Source organism: Lipophrys pholis, assembly GCF_963383615.2.
Source record: "Lipophrys pholis genome assembly, chromosome: 14".
Taxonomy (NCBI): Eukaryota; Metazoa; Chordata; class Actinopteri; order Blenniiformes; family Blenniidae; genus Lipophrys; species Lipophrys pholis.
In genome coordinates, this window is record NC_137633.1 from 3,659,184 (window position 1) to 3,678,467 (window position 19,284).

General features: G+C 41.1%; 1 protein-coding gene across 1 annotated transcript in view; it reads left to right on the forward strand.

The window, feature by feature from the left end:
- The window catches only part of eipr1 (EARP complex and GARP complex interacting protein 1), a 66,318-nt gene that overhangs the window by 9,866 nt on the left and 37,168 nt on the right, over positions 1-19,284 (forward strand). The window contains exons 4-5 of the mRNA XM_080480470.1: positions 3,973-4,129; positions 15,726-15,825. Of these exons, the coding sequence (XP_080336596.1) occupies positions 3,973-4,129; positions 15,726-15,825 (257 nt within the window). The remainder of the gene's footprint in view (positions 1-3,972; positions 4,130-15,725; positions 15,826-19,284) is intronic.

Sequence of the window (19,284 nt, forward strand, 5' to 3'; positions counted from 1 at the left end):
ACATCGTGACCCCACCGCTGCTTTAACCTGCGCACGGTAACCCCGCATTTACAAGATGTCTAACTTACACCACATACATGTTTTTGGACTGCGAGGGAAACCCTGAGTGGACCTGGAGACGATGCTCACTGCACACCCAAAGACCCGGCACGGAATCGAACCGGTGAACTCCTGGCTGTGAGGCGAGAACGCTAAATTAAATATCAAGCAGGCAAATAATACGCCGCTTTAAAAAAAAAAAAAAAAACATACCTTGCAGACTGAAAGCTTATCACCATGAAAGATCAGAGTTGTCTGCACACTGAATCCTACACGAAATAATCCTTCCGCATTTTTCATTCTTAATTTTTTTTACATTGTTTTCAGCATTTCTACCATTTCAGTGTAAACCGACATACTTTTTGCTTCTTTATTGGTATGATGCAGCGTTGTTGTCATTAGCAATTGCCGTTTAACGTGATATCTCAAAAACGGTCTGATAACTTTTTTTCTTATTTGGCAGGTGCTTAATATGTGTCACTGACATTGTTTCTGTCCCAAAATTAGATTCCTGGATTCGTTCGTTTGGAAATGGCGGCCATTTTTATGCCGTAAATATCCATTTTCAGCACTGAAATGTAATTTTCACCCCCAAAAAAATATCTCATACCTTTTTTTTCTAACTTGGGAAATAAATAATATGGATTCTTTTTATCGTTCCCGTCCCAAAATTATATTCGTAGTTAATGGTTCTATTTTTTTTTAAACATAGCCATGTAAACTTTTCTGAGTGTATGAAGGGCTTAAGGAAGACTGCAGACCCATCATGAAAGAAAGTATTCTCATTATGTTTTTTGTGATGAATGAGACTAATCCTGAGAATTCTATGTAAAATGAAATGACAGAATTTCACTACTTGTGACTACAATCAAGTGTATTTTTGAATCTGACTACAAATGGACAAAGACATCAGGACTGTAAAAGGACGTCCTTCTTACTGCAACCAAAATAAACCAGCTTCAGATTTTTTTCTACTTGCAGCTTCCAAATGAGACGAACTGCTGGCAGGATGCTCGGACTTTACGAAGTCGGCGCTGTTTACTCCCGCGTCCCTTGGCGAGGCTCACCGTTACTCGCGTTCTCTTTGTGTCTGTCTGTTGGACTCTTGCCATACAGTCAACCTACACGCTGATAGCTCAAGTTTGAAAACACAACATGGCATCGCTCCAAGTCTTATAACAGTCGGTAAAACCATGCAGGACACGGTGTCTGCAATATGAACCCATCGCCAGTTTGTTGTTGGACGAGTAACTCACCAACCAAGCAGGAATCTGAAAGGAAGACTTTTAGATTGATGAGTTCACGTCCAAGCAGAGTTTACCCGTGATTTAATATAAATGTTAACTAAAGAATCCCACTCTTTGGACTGCTCGTTATTCTTAGACTCACAAGGTATCTGTGGATTATATGAAATACATTTAAAATGCTTCTGCGTCTATCATTCTGTCGTACTGATGCTCCATTGTGCTGAAGCACAAGCAGAAGTCCTTCCCCGAGTTAAAAGTTGTTAAAAAGAAAATTGTCCCATCGAAGGAGCTTTTACAGGCACAAGTACATTCACAGAGATAATGTGGCCACGGAAATTGGACTTTTATTTATTTAAAAATCTACTCCCGATGTTTCAAAGCTAATTAAATATTTTTTTATTACTCTGGATCCTTGTTGCTAAGGTTAATGATTATATGACAGAATTCTGAGGATCAGTTATCAAACACATCAATTTTCTTCTCCTGATATGTCGTTTTTGTCGCTTTATTTATTTGCTATTTCCAATAAATAAAATGACATAGAAACATTACTAAACATCACTAAACTGTGAATAATTTAAAGATGTGCACTTGTTGACTGATGCTAATGAATGCAAATAACATTTTGTGAGAATATAATAGATTCTGTTTGAACAATATCAAGTGGTTTCATATGACGTTTTTTTTTATAAATTTTAGAATTGTTTTCTGTCAGGACAACCGAATGATAATAATGTCATCAGAAGAGATCAAACAGAAATCTTCGAATTCAGAAAACTTCAGTTCATCTTATTTTCTTCCCTGTGTTTAACTCTCACTTCGAACAGACAAACGCGCTCCTGCCCTTGACAGGAAATGCTATTTAAGTTTTCAGTGAGCAGAACAGTGACGCTGATTTATATTTGTCGTCGTCATTAGTTAGAGTAAAAACCCGGTGGCTGCGGTTCTCCCAGTTTTTGAACACGCGACTGCATGTAAAATACGTATTTTTTTTAAAGGATTGGCTAAAAATAAAGCCCCGCTACTGTTTCCACGTTAGATACTTCTGGGACAGAGAGTTGAGTGTCTCTCCCCCTCGGTCCATCTCTCTCTGTCGGCTGCTCACGCTTGAGTTCACATGATGACAGGCTCTCTGGACACATGCTGCTGCTGCTGCTGCTGCAGAAACTGCATGCATTTCCATACTGCCTTTCAGTGGCTCGATGTACTTGTGAACAAGAAAGAGCCTCTTGTTCACGCCGATTGTTAGGCAAGTTATTCCAACTGCAGGGTTTGTAAAAACCACTGAGGAGACCGAGGACCTGCACCACGATGGGCTTTAGTTTGACAAATGGGCCAAACGCCAGTGTTTCATAGCCCGACGCCTGCCCACGCACTGTCAGTACGCACGCACAAGGAAAAAGTATCCCTTCGCTCGCTCTCTTTGTGATTGGTTATAACCTCCAGTCTCCAAAGTTTTAGTCCAATTAGCTGTAACAACTCGACGTTTACTCCACTGGTTCCAATTAGCAGCTCTGGCTTATCTGGTGAGGAAGTTAGGGGGGAAAAAAAAGAAAAAGAAACTAATTTACGGAATGAAGAGTGAGACAACATCACAAGTCATTTCCTTTAAAGGTACAGTATGTAAAAGATTAGACCTAATGGCATTTAATAAGCAATAGTACTTGTATCAGTACTCAGTAGATAAGGGTTAGTACTCTTGAACTCGTTTTTTGAAAAGGAATTTCAAAATAGCCTGTGAAAGAATCGTTAGTGTAAAGGGCAACCCAGTTAGTTTGGTAATACCACTTTGGACCACAAGATGGCGCAGTGAGTCACTAAAGAAGCAGATTCAAACACAAGCAAGATCAGTAATTCAGCACTGAAGTTATCGCTGACTCACTGCTGCCACCCGGTGCACAAAATTGACTTCTCAAACAATGTCCTGATTAAAGTACGATTGATAAAATTAAAAAGTATTTAAAAAAAGAAGAAAAAATACATATTACATATGTTGAGCGTTTAACTTCCCAATTTTGAAGTTTACGTTTAAATTTCTTGGTTTTGATCACAAGTTAAGGGTAGTAAGTAACGTGATGTAATTGGGGGAAATTACTGTGTGGAGAAAGTTTAGGTTGAGCCATTGATTTTGTATCAGTGTTGTAAATATTAAGATGTTTTCAGATGGTGGGAGGAACAGTTTTGGAGAACAGCTCTTAAAATAGTTCCATCCATTCATATTCTTTTCAGCTTCGTCCACTTTTCTTTTTAGAAACATCCAATTAAAATTTGATATTTGGCTTGACAAAACTTAATTATCTTTATGTGATCACACACACACACACACACACACACACACACACACACACACACACACACACACACACACACACACACACACACACACACACACACACACACACACACACACACACACACACACAGAACTCAGTCATTTTCCTTTTCTGCTTACACAACTTGACATTTTCAGATGTTTTCACTTTTACCCTTTGTTAAAGAGATGATTCAATTACCATTTGGAAATCACTGGAGAGAAACAAAACACTCCCCACAAACCCGCCGAACGCTCATAAAAGTCGCTTGTGCTGCTAATCTGGATGAGTTACTGACAGTTTAACGTACGTGTGTCTTTATAAGATGTGCAGGGTGACTTAAGTGTGCGTTTGTCCAACCCCCCCACCTGCAGCCTGCGACAGCCGCGTGGTCTCCTGTGCCGCCGTGTGGCGGATGCCATCGGACTGGGAGACGGGAAGCCACGAGTCACCCGACGACTCCGCCCACAACCCCCAAACCCTGGAGCTGCTGTGTCAGCTCGACGGCGGCGCCCGCGGCAACGCCGCCTGGTAGGTGCCGCGACCACGATCACGATGCAGTTACGTCTTATGCGTTCGTGTCTGTTTGTGAGTTTGGAAGATAAATAAGTTTACCTCAAAAGGCTTTCCTGTAGCTCTAAATCATTTCTACATTTATTGAATGCTTCCAAAGCATCAGTAGACGATAATACGATTTCACAAATCTCTAAATAGCGATTGGCCTTTTCTATGTTTCCAGCCATATCAACCTCACCATGTTGAATTACCGAATTACCGGTAGATGCTGGTGCCAAATTACAAATTCTTAAAGCGATACATCATTTACACGACAACGTTTGAAGTGAAAATGCATAATTTTTGCATTTTCATTTTAGAAAAGTTTCACGTTCACACAGCAACATTGTGGAAAAAAAAAAGTGTGTTTACACCAAAATGTCAGAAATGCTGCAAGTTACGTAGTTTCATGTTCGGCCACTAGTGGGTGCTGTTGTTTTTAGAATGATGCCACATGTGAGCACCGTTGTTGTGTAAACAGACACCCAAAATGCCACAAAAGTTTTCCGTGAACGTGAAAACGTTAAGTCAGGGATCGCCGAAAGACTGAAACCATAATCCCGATTACACCTATCAAATCTGCACAAACACACGTGAACTTCCTTTTTAGACTTTTGCTTCTGCACATTCATGCGTCACAGCGTTGCTGTGTTCTGTAAGCTCTTGCGTTAGCCGATCCCAACGATGCTCTGCGAAGCTTTTGGCAGAAACGCTCCCATTTCATTTTGCTCACCTCGAATGCAGGTGCAAAGAGCTTGAAGTCTTACGTTATTATAATGTGCATGGGGTGACACACAGTGAGGACAGAAAGCAGATGGACACGTTGCAGGCCTCACAGAAACTGAAGCTACCCACGCGCTCCACACCATTAGATGCTGGAATAAGGCTGCTCTCCGTCTCCGTGCGGGCGATTTTTTTTAATTTATTTTTTTCTTAAATTTTCTTCCTGGCTCAGACTATTGACTGGCCCACATCTCAGATTGTAGTCACGGCCCGCTCCTTTTGTCTTACAGTCACAGCTCCTCGCCATAACTCACCACAGCCTGTGAGAATGAAAATCAATGATCGGCTCTCCCTCCTCCTGGCCCCCCTCCTCTCTGTTCTTTTTTTTTTTTTTTTTTTTTGTCTGCCTCATGATTGCTATCATTTTTAGAAGGCGCCAATCAGTTAGCGTGATGCATACTGTAGCAGAGGTCTGCGAGGGGGAGATAAAGACGAGGAAAGAGGGAGGAAGACGGAGGGAAAGATGGGAGGGAAGAGTGCAACCTGTGGTGTGTGTTCTACACTCGCATGTGTGGGAAGTATGTTGTGTGGCCATTTCTGCAAGAAATAGAAGAAAAAAAAAAGCTCCTTCAGTAATTCACAATATGTTGGCCACATCGAGCTTTAAGAAGTCTGACATCACAGATTTTTTGGTGGAATTTGGTTTAACTGCACTGGGGTGAAACCCATTCATTCTCAATTTTCAAAGGTTGAAGTATCATCTGGTCATTGATAGATTTGTCTCCGTAACTCTCTCTATTCCATAATTCTAATATTAGTCACCATTAAGCCCTATACATATTATTTTTGATAATTTAACTTTCTATTCTATTCTATTCTATTCTATTCTATTCTATTCCATGTTCATCTCAATAACAGAGAAACTAGTCCAAATTGAGTTTTTCTGCTTTTCTATCCACACTAAAAAGAAATTAAAATATGTTATTGTCTGTCTGCCAGATGGTCCATTCAAGCTCCCAGGATGATAAACCGTAACCCTTTTACCACCAGATTGACTGGATTTATTTCAATTTTATGGCTGTGGAATTGTGAGAAAATGTGCAAGTTGTGAGTACTGCTGACCTTTTTTTTTTTTATATTTGCAAAATGGACCAGATAGCTTCAAAGGGTCGGAAGCATGAGGAAATACATTTTTGCTTTTGGTTTTCTGAGGAGAAATCATGACAAAAGCAAAGTGGTAGAACTGTACACAACCGTAAGTTTTGTTGACATTTGTGGAGTACATGTAATGACTTATCACATATTTCAGATTGAAATAATTTTAAAATTATTCTTTACATTGTGTACAGATATCAAATGTGGAAAAACATACAGATGTTGAGTATTTAAAAAATACTATTTGGCCCAATTTACTCAACGTTTCAAGTAAAAACATTGTTTTTGCATTTTTGATTCAGAAAAGTGACGCGTCTCCATGGCAACAATTTGAAAACGAGGTCCGTTTACACAAGAACAGCAGAAACGCTACAAGCAATGTAGTTTTCCTTTTTTGACCATTAGTGGGTGCTGTTGTTTGTTTTTTGAAATGAAACATGCGTAGAGAAAACAATATGGTGTAAACATTAAGCGTTTGTGTGGAAAGGTAACCGAGTTGTGTCGCTATTATAAGTTCAGCTTTCCTCTATCTCCACGGCGACTGAGTCGGGAGTGTTTTCGTAAAGGTCCACCTTGGGAGTCGCTTTCAAAAAGTTGCGTTCTCAGTGGCTCTGGGCGTCGCTGTTGTGTAAACTGACAGAGGCTTTCTATTTTCACTTGAAAAACACGCGGCATGAAGTCTGAACGCGAGGGGCAGTTACTTCTGAAACATTAAACATGACTCCGTGCAAAGTCGCAGCAAGGTCATGACTACGCAGTGCGCCCGCTTGAGGATGTGTGTTTCTACATGTGTCTGTTAGTGGAATCCACACTACACTACACTGAGGAGCTCAAACTGAAGGACCCGGTTTTCTTTTGTGTATTCAAGAGTCAAGATGTGGTTTTAGGATAAAATACTATGTATGGGTTAAACTTGGGGTTAGAGGTAGTCGGTTGTCATGGTCAAGGTTGGGGTGAGGGGCTTAAGAATACATCACATCAGTGGGAAGGCCCTAGAAATATAGTGCCTCCAGTATATGTATGTGTGTGTGTGTGTGTGTGAACATCCACATGTCAGAGGGCAGGTCAAGCAAAGCTGCTGGCTAAAGATTGATGGCTCCAGGCTCCACCATCTTAACACCCCGAGAGCTGTAACCCTCACAAGGGCACCATGCTGCGTACATGCAGTGTGTGTGTGTGTGTGTGTGTGTGTGTGTGTGTATGTGTGTCTGGGGCGAAGTGTGTGTTATGGGAGTCTGAATTCAATGCTGTGAAGCCTGTAGCCTCTGCTGTGCACTATTGGCTTTCCCCCCCCGAGATGGATGGCTTTGGTCTGCTGCCCACCTCTTCCATCTCTTCACAACTCACACACACACACACACACACACACACACACACACACACACACACACACACACACACACACACACACACACACACACACACACACACACACACACACAACACCCACAGCAAGCACCAGTCAGTGCATGCGAAGTGTAAAGTCGTTTGTATTCTTGTGAGGCTTTCCTTTGTTTTGTGTGCATGTTAGTGTGTGTGTGTGTGTGTGTGTTTATTCACCTGCTTGTGCGTGTTTGCATCCACTGTAGCGTGCCTGCCCATTCATAGAGCCTTCCATCCTCCGTGTGTGTGTGTGTGTGTGTGTGTGTGTGTGTGTGTGTGTGTGTGTGTGTGTGTGTGTGTGTGTGTGTGTGTGTGTGTGTGTGTGTGTGTGTGTGTGTGTGTGTGTGTGTGTGTGTGTGTGTGTGTGTGTGTGTTTTCCAGTTGCCGGTGTCCCTCCACTCCCACTAACAATAACACTTTCTCCTTCCTCCAAATCCCCTCATTGTTTGGGTGGGCAAACAGTTGAGCCTCTGCCCTGATGTGAAGCGTGTGCTGAATGGAATTATTGGCAAAACACAACCAAAATAAGAAAGAAAAAAAAAAAATACGACGACACACAAGGCTTGTGAAATTGGGTTTTGTTTTTGATTTTTTTTTTTTCGGTTGTTCTTTTAAGAGCAGGCGATGGTTACGCGTGTACTACATTGGTGTACCACCACAGCAGTTTTTATTTTATTTTTTATCCCCTCTTTCTTCTTTTTATTCTTCTTCCCGCACTTGGTTTCGATTGGGAACCTTGCTAGTTGAGTGAATCGATTCCTGTGGAGCCATTTGGACCAATCACGGGCCTAGGAGGGGATGGTAAAGCGCAAAAGGCAACAAGGTTGATATTCTAAAGTGGGGTGTGACAGGAGGGGGAGGCGGGGGTGATTGCACACACAAACATAAATGCAGTCATGTGTATTATTGTGTGATCTTTTTTGAGCTTTAAGCAGAGAGCTTTGGCAAATGTGCTGGTTTGCTGATAACATACAAACGTGTGTGTATATATACTCTCTCTCTCTCTCGCTCTCTCTCTCTCTATATATATATGTATATATATATATATACGCACACACTGATTCTTTGTTTTTGTCTCGAGTTCTGATCAATCGACCCCCTAAAGTGTTTTTTTTTACAGAGGAAGTGATATATTATGTCAATCAGTTCTGGCTGGGATCTCACACACTGACGTGTGCTCTGATACCATTTTATCAACCCTCAACCCACAGTTGAATCCTCTCAATGAATCTTAATCCTTTTGAATCCCTTATATAATTACGTTCAGATCTGACGAATAGAGAAACAATTTCAAACTGCCCACCTTTTGTTTTTAATTTTATTTAAAAAAAACCAACATTTTAAATAAAAGCATTTATCAAATCTTTACATGTGATCTCATTGACGCTAATATTTTTGAGGTTAAAGCTTCAATAAGCTCGTGAGTCTATATGAATACGGGTGACAGCTTTCATCTTCTGTGTGAAGTTTAAACGGGACTCCAAATGAACACAGATGTAAGCACTGCCGTATTGCACTCGCGTCGTCATTCATGACATAGTGGATCCACACTATTGAACTCTTTACAGGCAGCGACAAGGGATTGCTTCCAAGCAGTCATCAAGTTTATTTGTTTTTGGGCTGTTTATGGGCCAGGATATGGGGACATGTATCTAAGGCCCTGTTTACACTTCTTCAAGTGAAAAGGGAAAACTTTCATTGCGAGGGGGGGTGTCCGTTTGCGTGACAACGTTGCTCGGGCGCCACTGAAAACACAACGATTTTGAAACGATGCTCCTGCGCATGCGCACCGTGGCTGGAGTAAATAGTTCTTCTGCACATGTGCGAGTAGGTGGACAATAACAAACATGGCGGCCTCCAGAGTGTCATGACTCCCAGTTCACATTCTCCTGGGGCAACAGTTACTGTCACCAGCAATCCAACTCAGTTGTCTGTCCATCCAAATTGTGTTGTATGGTAGTGCGTGATTCTTTTTTTTTTTTTGGGGTGGAAACGCTGGAAACTACCGTTGCCCTGTAAACGGACATCGTTTTCAAACCGTTGTCATCTGAACGCGCAGCTTTTTTTAAACTAAAACGTGAAAACTGTGCTATTTCACTTGAAATGTGGCATAAGTGGGGCCTTGGTGTCCCTGGGCAAGACCTCAAACCATAGATTGCGTCTAATACAAGCACCTTGCATGGCAGCCAACACCACTGATGTGTGAGTTTGTGCATGAATGCGACTGACAGTGTAAAGTGCTTTGAGACCACCAAAGCAGTGCAAATGGACTTCACTTGTATCAAAAAGTGACGTCTATTTTACCATTTAATAACGACCAAAAGATAAAATGTTTTGCGAAAAATGCACAAACCTCAACAATCACAGACAAAAAAACCTTTTAGGATTGTTGAGAATTTTATGAGAGACTTATACTGCCACAAGCGGACTATTGATCTGTTTTGGCCTCTTTGGTATCAGTGGTGCTGCACATACTGTATGTCGATCTTATTGTTTTTAGTTGAAGTTTCTTTCAGACCAATTGAAAAGGTTTTCCGTTGAATTTCACTGCTATATTCATTCCTACTCAACCAGTTCAGTTTTTGCTGCTAAAGGTCAGATTCAGGCATAATGTGATCGTTCATGTGTCTCTTTTCTGTGCTTGTGATATCTGATGTACGGCTTCACTGAATGTCTTCACATTTGCCTGAAATATTCGTCTGCTCTCTGCCAAAGATCAAGGTCACTGTGTCTCTGTGTATTCTTGTTATCTTGAAAAAGTTTAGCTCAAGAAAAAAAAAAAAAACACTGATCAAGGAATTTCAGCTTCAGGATTGAGGCGCTGTCATTTAGTCTAGTTTTCATGCTGGATTTGTACACGTTTGTGTAGATTTAGACTCAGGTGAAGGTTCAAAATACTATAATCTGATTAGAACTTTTGTACAGCACCAGAATCCAGATGATCATCCAATTGGAACCCAAGAGTTAATGCATTTATGGGCAAGTCATATACGCCAGGGGTCATGCTAAGGAAAGTCAAAGCTCAATCCAATGAAGAAACAAACTCTTAACACTGGGGTGTTGAACATGACGCCCGTGGGCCAAAACCAGCTTCCAAGAGGTTCCAATCTGACTTAACCTTGAAGGTCAGGCTTTAAGTTCAACCTTTTTAAACCCGATCCCCAATGAATGAAGTGACTGCTTTTCTCCCGCATCGCTGCATTGTCGTCGTGTCATTGTATTCTCGGGGTTCAGCAGTTCCGTTAAGGTCTACACCGTTTCTTTTATCACCGTTTCAAATCATATTCACAACGGCAGAAGTGAGACCTGTCATTCAATACTAGACAGTCTCTTTGTTTTCATTGTGATATGTACATATAGTTCTCTTATTCGTCTGAAATCTCATCCAAAAGTCAGAAAAACACGCACTACAGTTGCTTTGTGTCGGAGAGGCTAGAATTACACTCGTATGGATGCAAAGCACAACAAAGCGAGGGGACAATCAGATGAGCAAGCGACATAGAGAAAGGCAAAGAGAGAGAGAGAGAGAGAGAAGTGCATCTATGTTCCAGACATAGATATATAGGGCTGTAAAAAACCCACCATAGCGCTTCTTGCCAGTATTTACATTGTATTCCAGTAGCCAGCGTGCCAGTTTGTTGCACAGCTCAAGGTCAAATGCTTCTGACTTATAGTCTTTCATAGGAAAAAATATAACCTGTCGTCCGGTGCACCAACTGTATGCCTCTCGCTCTGTGTTGCACAAATTAATTGACACTATAGGGAAGCATACGGTGTGCAAATACCAAACTAGTGAGTAGCTCTTAATTGGTCCTGCGGTGTGCCTTTTGGGAATGTGTGTGTTTGTGTGCGTGAAAGAGGAGGTGGAGGTATGCGACATGCTGCAGACTTCATTTTAAAGGTCCATGCGAGGTACAGCAACCAGCTTTCTGAGGACAGGATGTTCACACAGACTTTTTTGGGGGGCGGGGGGGTGGGAACAGAACACTGGTCCATTAGGTTTTGAGATTTATTCAAGCTGAATTTTTTTTTAAGGGCTTGAAACAGGCAACACTTAAATCTGCTGAATAAACATCTCAGAATCCTGGGATGTCGATCAAATTTTCTTAGCTCTTTCACATAGAGTCTGTCTTTCAAACGGTTTCAAACTGGCAACCTGTAAACAAGGAATTACAGTAGTTCGGTCAATAATTCAAAAATGCATGGACGCTTCAGTAGTCTGCGTGACATCACACCGACCTTTTCTAGACAACGTAAGACCCAACAAATGTCTATTTCAGTCACATCAGTGCCAGGTTTAGTCTTCACTGACTCTTATAAGCGGTACAGCAGCACCTGGTTCAGAAAGCGTCGGGCGATGACGCTGCAGCATTCAGACCTGTCGACGGCATGATGTGGGGCTTTTCAGATTTCATTGGTTTGTCACTGTGTTGTTTTGAAACATAAAAACCGGGACCTAAATTTGCATCACAAACAAGTGTACAGTCTGGTTTCGAGAAGATACCAAGAAATAACCATTTAGGTTGGCTGAACCACGTGTGGTTGAAAGATGCGATTGGTTGGGTTGGGTGCAGAGCTTTGACTCGATTGGAAGTCAGAGTTTTATGCTGTGAAATTATGACACAAACTTTTAAAGCCAAACTAGAATGAGGTGTTTAACAGCCAAACATATATGGCTGCTCTGTTAAGTTAACCTGCGATACACAATGATGTTGTAGAGAACTGTGATGGCAATATAGTTAATTGCACATTTTTTGGCAAATGATTTTGTTTGATATTTAAAAATCTGCCATTGTCAAGTTCCAGAGCATGAATGCCCACTGCACTAAAACACATTTATCACACTTCTGCGATATCCATGTACTGTATGTGTACAACGTTGTGAAAATGATAAATTCAAAATAAATTGTAATTCCTTTGCAACCAATGTGTTTATTCTGCTAATGCTGACGTGACAAGTTCATTGACCGTTTCAGTCGAGCCTTGTGTTGTTTAGGTTTGTGCTTTTGCCAGCATTGGGAATAAAGAGGCAACTTTTGTGAGCGATGCAGCGGTTACTGACTCATATGATGGAATTGTTGAACTTTCCATGCCGCGGAGCTGCTGTCTCACTTTGTCCAGCTGTGGAATTAGCTCAGTCCTCCGAACAGCATCGGGTAGTATGTCCGACTGAAATTAGCCGGTTTATATCCACATCATCTGTGGCTTCACATAAATGTTTGCTGCGGTCTGCATGTTGGTAGTTTATCAACCTTTTCTCTGTGTCTTTAGTTCATCCATTTTCTTCCTAGAACTGGTGTTTCATGTCGGGTTTTGCGAAGTCCGCTGAAGATATTATGTTGAGAGTTTGTGTGGCGGAGCTCTCGCAGACGATCACGATGACTTATCAACTTCCATCTAACTGATGTTACTTCAGTTTAACTTAACGAGTGACTCAGTCATCGCACTGACCCACATGGTGCTGACAGCTTGCCTGATGTGTCACAGTAATACAGCTAGTATGTAAATAACCTATGAGCTACATTTTGAAAGTAATTAGTTACTTTAAATAGCATGCCACAACAGTGGACACTCCTAAAGGGTATCTAATATCCGCTGGAGAACGGAGACAGTAAAGTATGTTATCTAAACCCGTTCAGTTGGGGACAGGTTTAGATAACGGGTGGGGGGACACACATCAGGAAGTTTGTGGTCACGTCAGAATCCCTGGAAGCAAGTAAGGAATGTGCTACAGAAGTTTTAAAACAACAAAACAGCATCTGTTTATTTGGTCTCCGGGTAATGAATGTAACTCATTGTAGTGTCCTCCTAAATGACAGCAAGAAGTTTGCCCGTGCATCACCAATCCATGACTTTGTGCTCCTCAGGAGGGCAATAAAAGCTGTCGCTCAGCCGCCATGAATTTACAGCCCTTATAAATTCCCTCCCCTATTCCCCTCTCGCCTCCGCGCCACATTTTGGAATGGCTCTATGCATATCTGAAGCTGGGATTAAAAATCCAGAAGCAAACTTTAACTTTGTCTTCCCTCCCTTCCTCTGTCATTTCTTTTATCTCACCCGAACACTCGCACCTTCCCCGGCAGACGTTCCCCGTCCCCCTCAAGCACCAGCATTGTTGCTGCCGGCTCCAGTTGACAAATGAGTCCAAGAAAATAGACTCGTCTAATTGATGAACTTCCTAAATAAATGGCATAATTTAGGAAACCTCTAACGACAGCAGTTTTCCAGCTGTGACGGGCTCAGGCATCTCAAACACTCCAGATCACGTCTGCACTGACATCTTTACATGCTTAAACCAGATTAGATGCAGCTTTTTTTTTTTTTTTTTTAAGCTTAAAAGTCGCACTAAATCAAATAAGCATGGAGCAGCTCTTCCTGGCCGAGGTTTTATTGAGCTTCTTGTCAGGTCTTTGACTCGACTGACACGTTGTTTTCAAAGTCGACAGGACTGTTTTTCTGCAAAACGTAACCAAAAAGATTTTTATTTTGCAAATTCGAGACACACACACACACACACACACACACAAAGTTTTTCGGCATTTTTCGCATTCAGTTCCTCCAATGCTTGTGGGTTTCCGTAGTTGCTGTTGCACTTTTTTCTTAAACCTGGGTTAAAGCTTGAATTTGTTGAATGACTGAGCCTCATTAACTTTTTATTTTGAGATTTTTTACATGCATTTTAGCTCCGAGGATAATCACAGCAATAACTTTGCATTTTTGACAATATATTTTATGTCTGCAGTCATTTTTAAGTGCATTGAAAAATTTTCTTTTAGAAAATCAAATCGAAACTTGCTTTTTTTTTTTTTTTGGGCCAAATCGCCCAGTCCTGAACTAAACAAGAAGAAACGCATGCGAGTGATCCAGATAACATCAATGGAATTGTGAAAAACGATGAGGCCGCTGGTGTGTTGAATCACGGTTAGGTCCCACAGGCCCGCACACACACTTTAAAGCGGAGTGGAGGATCCCCCCACAGAAAAGCATGCAATAAAGAATCAATAGTGTGCAGACGGTAACATGCAAGGTGGAATTCAAGCAAAATGTGGAGTAAAAGCTGCTGCTTTTTGAACAGCGATGATTCAACCACACATCCCCCTGATGTGGAAGTAGAATGACAGATTCAGGCTGCTGGATTTACCAATAAGTTCTCCCTGCTCCCTCCTGGCCTCACTTAAATGTGCAATTGGAGAATCTCGGACCCTATTTGTGCAAATTAACTTTACAGAAATGACTTAATACACACTACATAATGAACTTTTTCCAGACTTGAATTTAACTGAAAGACGCTTGATATATTAAAGGGTTTGTACTCACACAAACGTATGACTTCAAAAGGAATTGAAAGAAAATGAAGGAATTGTTAAACACTGCAAAGTGTTTGTCATTTTATTGTTCCTATTAGTTGCGAGAGGTTTATTTATGTGATGGTTAGTAATGTTTACTCAAATCAAGAATTCCTCCCTCTGCAACAATATTGCATATATTTATTTAACATTTTTTCTTGAATGTATATCAAGATATACGGAATATTAAAAACAATAAACAAGGTGGAGTATTGAGTCACTCAAAGAAGCCGCAGGATCACTAGTTAACCCAACAATTTAAGGTTTTCTGCTGTTTAAAGGTGTGAATGTGATCCTAAAGTGTGTATAACTAACCTGCATACAGTTTGAAAAGGAATGGCAGCAGCCCGTCAGGGACTTTGGCTTTAAAAGAAATCCAAAATCTCTTCTAGGACTTCAAACTCATTAATCTGTTACTTCAACGGCACCTCCCGGATTCTCTTTTATTGTCTCACTGTTACCTCAAACAACACGCCTCCACCAATGCAGTCCCATATGTTGTTTTAATGCACGACTGTTGGCTGTGAGTCATATGTTTTATTTAGTTTTTAATGAGATTTGCTGCCACTAAAAATAAGGAATCAGACCTGACTCACAAAGTGTTACGCCACGTTGTAGTTCAACTTTACCGCATCAGTGAAATGATTGAATAACAACCTGTGCGTCCTAAAAACTCTCCTCCGTTCTGGATCTCATGGTTGTTATGACCTCTAATCTCACCAGAACAGAGCGACCCCGAGAATCAGTTTTGAGCCATGTGTTTTTACCTCCCACATCTACATGCATCATCTGCTGTTGTTTGTCATGGGTTCAGATGCGGCTCTTCGTTTTTAGCGTTTGTGAAGCCTTCACAGCTCCGTCCGCATACGTCTGCGGCGTGCTTGGATTCGCCGGCGCGCACGTTCAGCATAACACGCGTATTGTAATTAACTGTGACTCTGTTGTGCGTCTTTGTGTATTCACAGCGTTCTGTGGGAGCCCATGGGGGATGGCAAGCGCGTGATTTCATTGGCTGATAACCACGCGCTACTCTGGGACCTGCAGGAGAGCTCCACACAGGCCACAGTAAGACACACACACACACACACGCACACACACAAGTGTAAACCACAAGCACGCACACCATATCGCACAATAGCTAACTCATTATTTGATAACCGCCATATCGTCTTGGTGTTATCAGACGCGCACATCCCCTCTCTGTGACAACAGCAGTGTCCACTATTCATTCTGTCTCACACAAAAAGAAACGCACACACAAACGCACACAGAGAACACTGTCTTCTGTCAGCTGTGCGCGGTGGCTCCTTTAATTTCATTCTGGTCAAGTCTCTCCCGCTGTGATAGTAATAGTCTTGTTTAATAAGTTTGAGAGAATCGTTCCATCTCTCTTCACAGTTCACTGAAGTGATGATGTTGGTCATAAACAATACGCTTCACTTGAAACATACAGAAAATTCACTCCGTGGCCACATGTATGGGGCCACTGATCAAAACTGTGTGGGTGGGATTTTTTTTTTTATCTTTGTCAAGCCGCGATCTGTAATAGTAGCCGGGGTCTCAGAAGCTGCTTGTCTTGCTCTTCTGGCACTGAGGTGTATTACAGGACTGGACGTCAGGAGAACCGGTTGGCAAATTTACTAAATGAAAAGGCTTTGTAAAATCATAACAATAATAACATGAAAATGCAATTGGTAGCAAATCAACTTCACCACTTAAAAAAAAAAAGAAAACCCAAAACAACTAATGGTTATTCTGTTTATGCTACAAGGGCTAAATATACTAAATTCAATATCTCTTTCTAGAGCAAGATATCATGTCTGTTATCTCATGTTTTCAAAACCCTCATAACTTACATTTGTCTCCTCAATAGAGTTAGTTTTTACAGTTGACACTTGAATTAATCTTGATAGTCCTGATAGTAACCGATTCGTCATCAGTCCACACGAATGTCTGTGTACTCTCCATTGTTAATGTTTATAGCGTATTGTTCCCTGCGCAGGTGTGTGTGGTTTCATTACAAAAACAACCGACAGCACCAGCTAGTGGTGCTACATGAAAACTACATCATTTTCAGCGTTTCTGCTGTTACCATGGTAACGGACATCATCTTTAAATCCTCACTGTGTGACTGCAAAACCTTTTTCTATCAAATGAAATTGCAAAAATTATTCATTTTCTCTTGAAACTCTGCGTAAACGGGACCTTAGTTTATTATAGCAAGAGAACCAGACATAAAAAGAAACATTTTTACTTCACCAGTTGTGAGAAATAGTTGATTTTCTTGTGTTTCCTCTTCCTTGTGTTTATTTAAAACTACAGAGGACAACTGTTTCCCTGAACAATCAATATAGTATTTATTAAAACACCTGGAGTTTGGATAACCTAAAGCCATCACTTTGTGGGAAGTTTGAAGCATCACATTCACCCATTCACCCATTCACACACCATTGGAGGCTGCAGCCATGCAATTACTCCAATGGGGGCAGTTTGGGATTCTTGCCCAAATACACTTCAGTATGTAGGCAGAGATGGGAATCGAACCTGCGACCGGGAGACGACCGCTCTAACCAACCGAGCTAAGTCGGATTCTGTCAGTCTTTTGTCTTTTCCACAGTTGATTTTGAGGAATTGTAACTCCTTCTCACCGTCTCGTATCAGTCATTTAAAAAAAAACTACATATTTCCTTTTTGTAGTTAATTAATAATTTTACATATGACCCTAAAACACATTTTTACAGTTTTAGAGCATGGGTGCATAAATAAATATGGGTGTAAATCCATTAGATACTAGCATAATATAGTTGGAGCAACTCATTGGAATTTCATTAAATTTCAATCAAGTACGTGCTGATTAGATTTTGGTGCCCAAAGGTTAAAGTCACCATGGTCTAATGTTTGTCCCATTTTTTTTTTTAAATTCTATATATGAGCAAGACCTTATGAGAATTTCACACATTCCACTCCACAAAGGAAGAGTTAGTCTGGTTTTAACGCTAAAAGGCAAATGTTCGTCAGAACACAAAATCTAGAGGAAATGTCTTCATTCCGATATTCAGCTGAAGGGATGTTGAAGACCAAAGTTCTTTCACGATAGCGGTGTATTTCTGATAAAATTACCGGGGATGTGTTCCAGAATCGCCTGACATTTTGAGTCACACTGTGCGTGTAACACAACCTCATTAGTTTCCCGATAGTTGCTGCTATCAAGACGGCAGCAGTACAGTTGGTGCATAGTAGACATACAGCAGGTTCAGCAATTATGCAAGGAAACACCCCCAAGAGCAGGATGAGTCAAACATTTGACACCACTTTACAGGAAGGCAAAAGAAGAAAATTTGAATATATTAAAATGTATTTTGACAGCTGTTTGGCGAAGATCACAAGGTTAAATAACTACCAGCTCATACACACAAGTTAGAGGCTGTGGAAAATGTAATTTTCATTCCACGGGGACTTTAAGACAGTCCAACAGCAGTGCAATGCCAGCAGAAGGTTGACATACAGGATTTGCATATTTGCAGTGGGATTCCTTCAGCTCGCGAGCCACCAAAGATGACGATCCAACTATCAACAAACTGATCAAACTCTGTTGGCTCAACCACGGAAAGTCACTCCTCCGTGTCATTTTGTGCCACAAAACCAGCAGATAAAAGCACACCGCTGCCACGAAGTCTCAAACTTGTAAATTTTCTGCCGGAATATACACTAATAGCTTTTAATATCCTTAAAAAAAAAAAAAAAAACAGCAAAAAAAATAAAATAAAAAGCACTCTCTGTGTAATGACATTGTGTGTAAATACTTTTGGTATTCGCCTGTAGTTGTGTCTCTTCCTAATGCAAGGTGAAGAGGCTCTTCACGAATTTGCAGCATCCAGACTGCCAGCTTTGCACTTAGAATGTCCATTATGTATTTAAAGTCTCAAAAATAATGGTGCGTGTCAGATGTGCACGCATGTGAGGAAACAGTAATAGAGTGTGTGTGTGTGTGTGTGTGTGTGCGTGTGTGTGTGTGTGTGTGTCTGTCTGTGTGTGTCTGTGTGTTGTTCCATTAGAAGCCATGAGTGATGAGGAATATAGATGAGTCATTAGTAATTCATGCAGTCGTTGAGGGATTCACATAGAGGGCAGCCAGGTCACAAGTCTAGTGTGTGTGTGTGTGTGTGTGTGTGTGTGTGTGTGTGTGTGTGTGTGTGTGTGTGTGATCTGTTCCCATCACCAGCTGCAGTTTAGATTCATGCCTCCACATGGTAGCCTTGTTTTTGTTTGTTTTGTTTTTTTCCCTCCCATGACTTGGTTTTATCTGAACGATATGAGTTTAGGTTGTTCCTAGATAGAGGGATATTCAGCTCACGATAAGGTATTTGTAGACGTTCAAGTCTCAAGTTGTGTCATTTCTTCAAGTTTAGGCTGCCACTTTCAAAGGTTGCTTTGTGTCGAGTCAACATGCCCTTTGAAATATTGACTGACCAACTTTACACCCATCAGTTTACTTGGAATATTGGTCATCTCGTTTCTACTTTG